A 12042-nucleotide genomic window follows, 5' to 3' on the forward strand; every position below is an offset into this window, starting at 1 on the left:
CTTACTATTCTTAGTCAAATATGAAAGCATGTATATTTATGTGAAATGACAACAGGACTTTCACTTTGAAGGAAGACACTGTCATGTCCTGTCTGCCTGCGGGCTGTTAAAAATGGAGCAGGGTGACAAATGAGAGAGGAAGCGAACAAGATGTGAGGAAAAAGAAAAAAACATCCAAAGTTGTAAATATGTTACCACAGTTTCACTAAAGAAAACATTTTCTTCCAAGCCTCAGCAGTGTAGTCTTTGTGAATAAATTTTTCATACTGCAGTGTTTACAACTGATCAGACAAATCAGATAATTATAGAAATTAAAATTGAATTGTTTTCAGTTTTTTACCGCCGTGCTAAGAATCCCTCTTTCCTCTGTTTACTGAGTGTGGCTGCGCTAGACAATTTTTTAGAGGCTGTCAAGCTGATCCTACATCGGGGTGGTGCAGCGCAGGTATGACTTCCATGTAGAGTTACACCACGAGGATCATGTGAGATTTTCCTTTATGCTGGTTCTGCCTGAGGCTCTTTCTTCTAAGAGGAAGTTTTTCGTTCCCACTGTTGCCAAGTGTTTCTCATAGAGAGCCAACTGATTGTTGGGGTTTTCATTCTAATATTCCAGAACTGAATTTTATGCAACCATCCATCCATCCCATGGCTACATAGCAAATTAAACATATTACAGCAATCTACAGCAGTCTAAAACTTATGAGCACTGCTCTATCTACACTGAAAAAAGGCCATGTTGGATTTACTTAATTCAATAATGGACATTGGTTGCACACAAATGTTTTGCTTTGGCAGAAACTTAAACAACTGAGTTAAATCAACACAACTTTTTCATATTCAATAAACCTGTGCAATTTGTGTTCAATAAACGTGATTGAAACATGTTTAGATGAAGTAAGTTGGAATGTTTGAATCCTTCACAATTTTGTCATTTTGTTTCAACACTATTCAATAACTTTGTCACGGAGGAGCAGGGAGGACTCGGCGCAGACTGAAATCTCAGAAAAACAGGTTTATTTACACACTCCAGGTGCACTATATACAGGTGAAGGAGAAGGGGGCCAGGGTTCCCAGGGGTGCAGAGAGGAGTCGGGAAAAGCATCCAGAGTCCCCAAACCAAGCACGAGAAATCTGGATACAGAGAACAAGAGTTAGCACGGAACTTTCACGGACAGAGCTCAAAACTGGCTGAGGCTAAAGTAGCACTGACGAGCGTTACTCAGTAGTCCAGCATTGAGGTGCTCTCAGTCACTGCCTTAAGTAGCGGGAGCAAACAAGGTGAGGAGCCACAGGTGATTCCCTACAGGTGGTGGAGGCCGGGAGCTCACAATGAGCTCCGCCCAGGCAGCGAGCAGAGAGAGAGGAGAGAGAGAACAGACAAAACATAACATGTAGCCACACAGGGCCAGCCGAGCAGGCACGGGGACCATGACAAACTTTTACCCCAATACTACTTGGTCACTTAAATACTACATGTTGTCTTCATATCACATAATGTTCAACAAAGTCTAGAGTCTGGCTAACATAAAAAGTGAATGGATCTACAGCAACTACCATCCTCCTATCTTTATCCTGGTTGCAGGGGGGGCTGGGGCATAACCCTGAAGTGATAAGTTATGAGGCAGGGTACACCCTGGACAGCTCACCAGTCTATCACATAGAGACAAACAACCATTTGCACTCACATTCTCAGGTAATTTAGAATCACCAATAAACCTAACTCTAATAACTGCATGACTTTTAACTGTGGGAGGAAACCAGAATACCCAGAAAGAAACCACTACAAACTAGCCAGATTGCAGATTTGAACCCAGGACCTTCTTACGGTGAAGCAACAGCACTAACCACCATACCAGGAAATCCAGGAACGCTATGATTTCAAGGCTTGATGCAGAATTTTTTTGTTTTTGTCCTTGACAGGTTAAACCACAATAAATAGCAATAGCATACACGTGGTGTGTGTGTAGTTGTCTGCCTCTTATATCCCCAGTGATTTTGACATCTCCTGCGATCTTGTGAATTTCATGAGTTCAGCAACTAACCACTCTTACTAGATTGTATCATGTCATCTCAACAAGAACAAATTAAGTTGTTGAATTTTGTACAGATCCTCATTTAATTACATTCATAGAAACATGAAATTATTGTGTTCAAATTACAAGTTAGACTTTTTTAATGTAACAACCACCCAATTTACTTTTTTCGGTATACCAAAAAAAGCAGAGGCGGCTGCTCGACTTGACTGAGATGGATGCCTTCCTCAAACCACAATCCAAAGTGCGCAAGACTGAAACCCCGTGCAGTGTTGCGGGATTTAACATTGCTATATTATTGACTTACTTCACTCGAACATGATATGAACAATTTAATAGCCTCTCTGCATTTCATGTAGTTTCTACACTATATCCAAGAGCTGGCCAATCCCTTTTTTTCCAGTGTACCATAAGTGTGAACGTATTAGAAACCAGCTTACACATCCCATATAAAGCAACATCATGTGCAGACATGTTTCTGTCCACTGGATGCGTGTAGGTTCAGTTTCCACTCTTTTTTGCATGGTTGCTAGCTGTCTAGGTTTGGTTTCTGGCAGTGTGTGCTGCACACATACTATTACCTGAAAGCAGGTACCTGCTGTGGCCAAAAACACGCTGGTGTAATGTAGTGGACCCAAGCACTATATTTTTCTGGTATAACTCTACAAAGATTGCAAAGTTGTGAGGTAGTTTTCTATGAGTACATTATAAGTAGGCCTATGTCCATTCCCACTGCAGAAATCTGATCTATTGTAAAATACATTTTGATGGGACACGGCATCAGAGTAAACAGGTTGATGATACTTAGTAGAAACTTTCTCAGGTTTCCATGGACCTGACTCAAATCAGGCCTAGGCCTAGCTGTTTACTAAAATATTGAAAAATGGTGTCTCAGATTTTGCATCACTGTTGCACAGCCTGTTCAAAACGTGCTTGCTTGGAGCCCAGCGGCAGGTTGAGGGTATTCCTTCTAAGCGAGCCTAGTCAATCTAAGCTTTTCAGATTTTTGCTTTCAGAGGTTTATTTATAAACTGCGTTATCTGTACAGGTGAAATAACTAGCTTGTTTTTTCAAATACTGCTGTTTTGTCAAAGCCACTGGCATCTGACAGTTATGCATAAGGTTTTCCTTTGGTGTATGTGCTGTCACTCACTGCTATGGATGCTTATAAAGTACATGCTTATGGCGTCACACTGTGCACCCTTAAAGGGGGCTCATTAATAACTCCACATTTTTGTACTTGATTGAGTTACAGTTCAGAATAATCCTTATTTATCTTATATTAGGCTTTGATGCAAACCCTTGGTTCACTAATTTACTGAAAGGAGTTATTTTAGCTCCTTTTAAGATCATCCTGCTTTTTCTTCTAATTGGTTCCACCTCTTAAAAATAACAGTTGGGTGGTGCTTCTTGTGCCCATAGACAGAGCACTGTACCTGAGATGACATACTATAAATCTTATTGGCACTATACAGATTCAAGAGAAGAAAAAGTCTACTAGAAACTGAAGATTTAGAGTAGTGACCCTGAACCTGTGGCTCACCGGAAGTACTTGTACATACACCTTATTATTTCAAAGTTTGCCTCTGTCTAATAAAAATCAAGGAAACGTGTCATAGGTCTGCATAATAAACATAACATTTAAAATATGTAGGACTATTGTTGGGAAGAAGGTGTTTTAGCTCATATCAGGATATCCTCCTGTAGTCTTTGTGATGGGTGCAAAATAGAGCCAGAACTGCCAACATAGTGATAAACCCTTAACACAAATATTTTCCAAAGCATATTAGTAATTTTAAGTAGTGGAGCCACTGAATTTATTTGGTTGCTAGAAACTTCAGTGCTATTGATTAGCAAAATTTGTATGTAGGCCTCCTATTTCCCAGTTGGTAAGGAAAATAAGTTACTTAGCGACCATTACTATGCAATTAACACTGCATTGGCTCCACCTCTGAAAATGTTTCGTATGATGTGGTGGATGGCAAATTCTGTGCTTTTTTATCTTCATCTGAGCAATCTCTGCACCTGTCGCCCAGACTATAAATCCAACCACATGTTCAGTTTTTCAGTTCAGTTTTATTTATATAACACCAATTCATCACAACAGTTGCATCAAGGTGCTTCATAAGGTAAAGACCCTACAATATTAAAAAGAAAACTTGTTGTGGCTGTTGACTCAACCTATGCGGACACTACATGCATCTGACAGAATGACAGTATTTGACACACCAGGATGAGACATTTAGAGACTCCTTTGTTTATTGGTGAGCTATACTCATCTGACCATTTTCTGTCTTTTTACTGCCATTTTCCATAAAATACTCTCATATCACCCTGAATGTAGTTTCTCAAACACAATAAAATATATTTACTTAACAGATTTGTTTTTAAATTATTGCTAAATGACATCCATTAAAAGCTTTAACCTCTATATAGTGCTATGACGCTGTCTTGGGAAAGCTGCTGTGAGAATGGAGGGGACCTGCTTCAGCTGGCATTAAGTGTTTTTCAGTGAGGCTTAACTAATGCAAGCGTTAAATAACTCTGGTGTCATCCTCTGTAGGGAATCAGTGGATCATTTAGGACACCTATAGTAAGTCTTCTATAGCCACTTTGAATCCACAATATATGAATAATTTCAGCTCATTCAGAGAGTTTAGTCACATTATAAATTGCAACTGATGACCTGTGAATGCGTAAAAAAGATTTATTGAAGATAATTCAGCTTTAAAGTAAAGTAATGTAAAGTTATGATATACAGTAAGTCTAACAGACTCAAGGACCTTTTATGTCCTATTCAAACAGCTCTCCATAATCTTCCTCTGGGGTATTTTGTTCTCCTTGAACATATGAATCTTAAGTTGCACTTACCTTAAATAGCTGTTCTTCAATCTCTGCCTCTCTTTCTGGCTTAAGTTCTCTCTCCAAAATTAAAGTCTCAAAGAATACGTATTATTATGCAAGGTTAGGGCTGCCTGAGTAATTTCGAAAGCAAAAAAAATGAGCGCAGAAACCAAAGGAAAAAAGAGAACTGCATATGGATGAAGAAATGGAAAGTGAAAGGCTTATTAAATGCATAATTTAACACTGATGTTTGTAATTTGGTCTACAGTAAGAGCTTACTGTCCTTTTTCTGTCATTTAAATCCTGTCTTTTTTTGGTAAATATATTGATTACGTCATATGTCACACATGTGAAGAACAAATCCTAGTGTGAGCATACATAGTTCAGGAACTCATAAGGTGACCTCTCTCTATTCTGACCTTGCTCCGTAAATCCCTGCATGAAGCTTTCCTCTCTCACAAAGTACAGCTAGTTGACAGCTATGCCTACAAAAGAACAAATGGGATTGTCATTGCCTATAGGAACGCACGGCTGCCGCTGTTTTGCTCTCATTTTTGATTTCCTTCCCCCTCTCCCTTTCTTGTCAGCTGGGGACAGTGAAAAAATCACTGGGTGGAAGAGGGGGAGAAGAACCTTAGGGTAGGCTTTTCAGAAGAGCAACACCCTCCGCAGGGTTATTGATATATAGTTTAGACCCCTTTTCATGACACAGAAAAATACTGGAACACCTCTTACAATAATTTTTCAACACAACCTATGTTAATGGAACAACACAGCCCATTAGGAGTAGAAAGAATTGCCAAATACTCCTTATTTTGTAGCTAAGCAATGCTAAATGGGTATTCACTACAGCATAACATATATTTGTGGTAAACATGCATTATATAACAAGTTAATTCTACATGATCAGTCTGTTGTGCTACGGAATAAAGTGAGGCAAGTGCTGGCTAGTGAAAAAGATTAGAGTCACAGAAGCCTTAATTTTAAGACCGTTAGTGAAAGCAAGGCTGATACTTGCATTTGCAGTGATTTATACATGGTGACATAGTTCTCCCACAACCCTTCCATGTGCATACACGGAGAGCTGGAGGCAGGCAGAGCTGCAAGAAGACAGAAAAGAGCAGGCATCACTGAGAGACATGACACTGATTAAGTGTGATACGGGAGGAAGTGAGGAGACGGGTTGCAAAGGAGGTTGCAGATGTGCAGCGACTGTCAGCGAGCTAAAACTTCTTAAAAAGCATGCCCTATTTGTCAATTGGAAGTGTAGAGGGGTTTCCTTTGAGCCATCAGCTGATGTGGCCAGGGACTGAGATCGTCTGATCTTCTGGCACTGCAGCTGAGCTTGACTTTGTGGCCTTCCCAAGCTTAAGCTATGCTTAATTATAGATTTAGGGCATGGAAAAAAGGAAAAGATTCACTCTTCATTTTTTAAACCTCCTAACCCTCATTAAAGTGGCAAAACATATTATCCTCCCCTCTAATAACACAAAACATCTGTGGAGTTTTACCACTGCGGCATCCCTCAGTCAAATTGTCAGTCAGAGCTCATTAGCATCAGTAAGTTTATTAATGTTCTGCCTACAGGGCCTAATGAGTTAATCAGCTGGCAGGTTTTCCCATGGGTTGGAATTCTTTATGGCTCTGAACCACTTTTACCCCTCATGGTGTCTCAGTGCCTCCTCAGGGCTCTGCAGCTACCACTAAGGTTTCAAGTGACAACATCTCTGTCACTCTCTTCCTCCTTCCTTGTTCTGCTTGTTAAGGGGGGGCATGGCAGTGGTACAAAGTAAAAGTGTTGGGTGGGCATGAGGGGGATAAGGCGGTGGTAGTGGTGGTATGGGTGGGGGTGGCGGAGGTCATAAAAAGGGATGGAAGAGTTGGAAATGCAGGCAGAGCCACTGCCAAGCAGGGACGAAGACGCTTTCAGAGGAATCGCTGTAAACAGACACAGTCATGCCTGAGCCCCAGAACCCAGGTAAGCTGGTCCATCCTGTGAGATTAGAACAGAAAAAAACAGACGTGGAAGCTAGTGATTCTGTGCAAGGTGCAGATGTGTGGGAAGAGAAAAATCAAGGCACTTCTAACTAATTTTAACCCTTAGTGTTTATTCTTGATAAAATTATCTTTTCAATCACAATAAATCAGGAGTTTTATAATGTCGTTGGTAATGAATGACCTAATATAGACTACAATTTATTAGTGGGCATGCAAATTAAAGCTGTTTAATAATCTGTGGCATGAGTGTTAGGTTTATAGGTGCATGCCTTCATTTGGTATCACTGTGCTGCTTTCTCTTTCCCAAACAACTGTTCTGAGGTATAGTGCGAAACTGCAACTGAGTTCAATGAAAGCTAAACAAATATTTAAAAATACTTTCAGAGTTAAATGCACTTAGGGGTTTTTTTTTGCCTAAATGTTGGTAATCAAAAATAAAACAATCCAAAGTTATGGATAAAGAAAAATATATTCTCTTTAGCTGCTTGAACTTGTATTTTCTTATAGGAAAAGTGTTTTGTATACATGACGTTTAATTAAGCTGAAGAAAGCAAGACGGTAAAAGTTGGCAAACTTATAGTGACGTCTGATGTGAGTTTCATAGTTATAACTGATGAAAATGCACGTCATATGCAATTATCTTAAGTGACTATGTTTTATTACAGAGACAGAGTGCATGCGCTTTGTTTTTACACTAAATCCAGTGTCATATAATTATGCAAAACTCCATACATTTTATATACACTGAAGTTATTTAATTAAAAGAAAAACAGAGGCTGTAAATGGCAGTAAATGCCTTCTTTTATTACTGATAATAAGCCCTTTCATTGCACCATAAACTGGAAGTATGTGGTTCCAGCGGATAATCTTCCCATGCATGTGGCATAACATTTGGTAATCTCAGTGCTGAAACATCACCACAGCACTGTGATGTAGTGTATGCTGTAATGTTTCTATCAGTCACTGGGTCTGAAATATGCTCCGCCGCCTTTGTCAGCAACAACCTCAAACTGTAAATCATCTTGCAGCTCTAAGCGGGAGAAATGAGAGCATGCATGAGGGAAGGAGTGAAGGAGGGCACGAGGGAAGAAAGAGGTAACAGATAAAAGCGGAGAGATGAGGGGAATGATTTGTTAGAGGGACCTCTGTCAAGTCAGGTGTAACTACCTTGCCGTCGTATCTCTGCACCTCAGACACCTTATCTATCTGACCCTGATTGCCTCCCTCATTCTATTACACTGTCTCCTCTGCTGGCATCAATCTCCCCATTCGCCAATCTGCATGAAGTTCACCATATCACTGCTGTTATGTAAAAGTCAGAACTCCCATTTTCTCAGATATATAATTCCGATATCTGTTTTACTCATTGAGCTCTTTCAAAGTCATGTGGATCAGACCAAAAAAGGCGTTTTGCTGAAAGCGACATGCGTCTGCAAAAGTCCGTATTTAGAAATGCACGTCAGCGTTGATGCATCATAAAATGCATTTGATGCACTGAAATCTGTCCCCTTTAGTGTACCTTATACCCTTTCCCTTTTTATTCTTCCATCAAGCAGTAATTCCATCCCTGCATCCAATGTGTCTCCAGGCCAGCGTCCTGACATCACACATATTATGTTCCTAACACCACATTACAGCCGTCACCCAGTCTCCTCTTGTTCTTGTGTTTCCACCCATCCCAAATTATTGCCCCGCTCATGAACTTCCTCACACATCCTCAGCTTTGGAGCCCCTCTGCCCCTGTCGATCAGCTGGTTACAGCTCATGTGACTCATCCAGTGTTAAGGCTGTTGGGGCTTCAGAAGACTTGGTGATCGGGAAGAAGCACGCATCCCAATAAACAGCCACAAGAATAGTTCTCAAGTGTAAAAGCGATGGCTGTGGTCTTGTGGATCCACAAAAGGAAAGGCGCCTCTAGAGAGCGAGGGGAAACACACTTGGATGGACCTTAGCTGACCCATATAAGACACGTGGAAGGAGCCCAGTAGGATCACAGTTTTCATGTTAATCATGGATTGTTATGTCTCATGAACCAGTGGGAGCTTTGGAATGAGCCAGTCACAGAATAATTAGACCTTGCGCACCAGAGTTGATGGTAATAGTTGCAGGGTGCAGGGTGACAGTTCGCTGGCGCTGCTCCACTGCTGAGCACGCGTAGACATAACAACACAATTTTTAATTACCAGTAACGCTGCCAGAGGCCGCCATCTCTACCCAAACACTCCCTCCCCTGTTAGCATACAAAGGAGCGCGGTTCAGCTTAACAAAAAAGACTCTGAATCTGGCTTAGATTCAGATGAAGGGCAAACGTAGACTGATATCTGCATTCATCCACTGCATCAAGTTCTTGAATATCTTAAGTAGGAGTAACCATACTTTTTTTGAGTGAGCACATCGAACTGCTCGGCTCCTACTCCAGTTGTTTTAGCAGAACTTCTGCAGACTTGTCTGTTAGACAGTATGATGCTGCTCAGACAAATGAAAACAGCTATCACTACTGCGCATTTTCAACGGCTACTTATGAGTGCATGTAAATCGTCTGCTGATGCCAGCTTTTTTTAGTCTCATAGACTGGATATAACAGCTAAGAAGACCAACTGTCAGTTTGAGAACTTTTGTTTTGAAGAATGGTCTTTGCCATCCTGGTCTTTTGGAGCCAGCAGTAGCTAAAGTAAATTCTATTTTTGCATTTAATTCTTGCTAGTGTTTCAGTGAGTGCTTTGCAAAGACATAGATACTTGATAAGTTGAGCATTAGAATGCCACTAATAAAAACCTGCACATCAAGCCAAGTTTTTGTCAAATAATGAATTGAATTAAATTAAATACAGACCAAGAGGCAGAGACACTGCAAATGCTGTTGAGCTGTGCAGTTTAGTGACTGAAAACAGGTGAAAAGTAGCAGAAAGCTAGTGGCTAAAGACATCGATGTCAGCATCAACCTGTTCCAGTCAAAACAGCCATGCCACAATAACTTAATACATTTTAAACTAAAGATCTAGATGGAAATTTGCCTCTGAATTAGAGATCAAGATGTTTTTGTACCAACCTGTAAAAAATGTTTATTTCTGCTGTGAAGTTATGCATACAGAAATCAGGTGAGACAGACTCACTTTTGAGGCCAGCATCAAGTGGTCATGGAGCCACAGTTTCTGCAACTTCTGGCTTCATTTATCAGCCAGGAGGTTGCTGCTTAGTTATCCTGAGAGTGGGCTGGCTGTGTTTTTTTAGGGTCAATTCTTTATTTTTAGGATATCTCATGGGACCAGCCTAAAACCTGTTTGTTTCTGTGACTAAAGAGCGTAGATAGATGACAAAAAAACTCCAAAATCATTAATAAATTTTAGTTTGTTTCATTTTTTTCTTTTTATTTGAGTATCGAGCCACAGCACTGCTGCAGGCCTGTTCTCCATTGAGACTGTGTCACTTTTTTGAACCATTAAATTATTTTTCAGTTTTTATTTTGTTTTAAAGTTAAGAAATTTGATCTGATTTCAGAGAGAGGGAATGTCATTATTATGGTCACATGGCTCTGGCTGGGAGGACAGAAGCCCAAACTACCAGCTGTTCAAATCTTACATTAACAAGTAGTATCCACTCAGAAAAAAGGTGGCTTAAAGAGCAGGATAAAGGAAATAAAATGGCTTTTTTCACACAGGTGGATGAAGTGAGAGGCTACACCAAGGCCAGGTATAAGATAAATAAGCATCAATTTGAGCTCTGAATCATGCTACTCCAGCACAGTCCAAGAATAAAACTGCTTTCTCTAAAGGATGAATTAAGATGTGCAACTGAATTCTTTTGAGCTAAACAAGGATCTGTCTTAGTGATAGTTACACCTGGACCAATCATGTATCTGTGTGTAAAACTGGTGCCAGAGCCTGTCTTCTTTTTTTCACAGTTGTTTAGCAGAAGGTTAAACTTCCTGTATTCCCATGTCTATTATGTCACATCTCCGCTCTTCAGCTCCCCGAACCACGCGTCTCACAACGGGTCGAGTGTAGCATTACTTCATACCAAGGCGATCATCAAGTTCCCACAGGTATGCGCCTGCTGCTTGATGGATTGCAGACAGATGCAGAGTCAAGCAACTGTGCCACGAGGTCCTACAAAAAGAGTGTGAAAAGTTAACTGATCCCCTGAAATATCATTAACAAAGCCTCTCAGAGCGCAGCCCAAGCAGTGTGATGCGCAGTGGATACACACCCAGAAATGTATCCCTTTTTCTAAAAGCTTCCTCTTTGATCAGAGAGAGGCCTTAGCCTATTTGGTGCACAGGCTGGTGTTGATTTGAGCTGCAAGACAAAAGGAAATAAATGGAAAGCTGAAGTGGATGACAGCTTAATATGGTATTTAAAGCTGCCTTTGTTTACAGATTCCTCATGTCTAAATTAGAATTGCATTTAGTAATTGTTTTCTTATGTTGAGAGCGCTTTGTTCACACAATGTCAATTCATTGAAATTGTCAGGAAAGTTTACAGCACTGCTATAAAATCTAATCTTCAGTTTCACACCCATTTTTCAAACCGATTACCAAATCCTTCCCTTTCTGCACTCTTGTTCTTCCATAAATCTTCATCCTTTTGTGTGGCAAGGAGCGAAGAGAAAGCAGGGGGAAAGAGACATGACTGGTCCAATTCAAACAAGCCATAATTCTTATCATCATCATTAAAAGTCAGTATTATATACAACCATCCAGTCTCTTGTGTTCCCTCCACAAGCTTGTGCGTCTAATCCCTCGGTCCTTGGCCACGACAGGCTTAATGCAGGATCGTTGCAGAACGCGTACAAACGGAATAACACGGTAATGTCAGCACCGTCGGAGCTTTATCAACTTCTCTCAGTGGGAGAAACATTATTAGTGACCTTTTTCTTTATAGTAAAGTCTCTATAGAGCACAGAGCTTGCTTTTGAGATCAAGATGAAATACTGAAAAGAATGAGAAGAAAGTATATCATTTCATCCTTTCTGCTGTAATAAATCAACACATAAATCACACACAGGTTCTCTAAAGGGATGACAGCACAACAATCTTGGGACCAAATCTCTCATCAAAGCACAGATTGAGGAAGGTTTGCTGTTGTACACAGTGTAAGGCTACAACTAATACCACCGCTTTCCTCGATCCATTGATTAGCTGTCTAAGGTGATGCCTTCAAATTGCTTGT

General features: G+C 40.4%; 1 protein-coding gene across 1 annotated transcript in view; it reads left to right on the top strand.

Moving 5' to 3' along the window:
• The first annotated feature begins 6751 nt into the window (after positions 1-6751).
• Positions 6752-12042, top strand: part of mybpc2a (myosin binding protein Ca) — a 64450-nt gene continuing 59159 nt past the window's right edge. Inside the window, exon 1 of the mRNA XM_026164140.1 lies at positions 6752-6855. Within this exon, the coding sequence (XP_026019925.1) occupies positions 6834-6855 (22 nt within the window). The 5' untranslated portion in view covers positions 6752-6833. The remainder of the gene's footprint in view (positions 6856-12042) is intronic.

This window comes from Astatotilapia calliptera, chromosome 4 (genome assembly GCF_900246225.1).
Source record: "Astatotilapia calliptera chromosome 4, fAstCal1.2, whole genome shotgun sequence".
NCBI classification, from domain to species: domain Eukaryota; kingdom Metazoa; phylum Chordata; class Actinopteri; order Cichliformes; family Cichlidae; genus Astatotilapia; species Astatotilapia calliptera.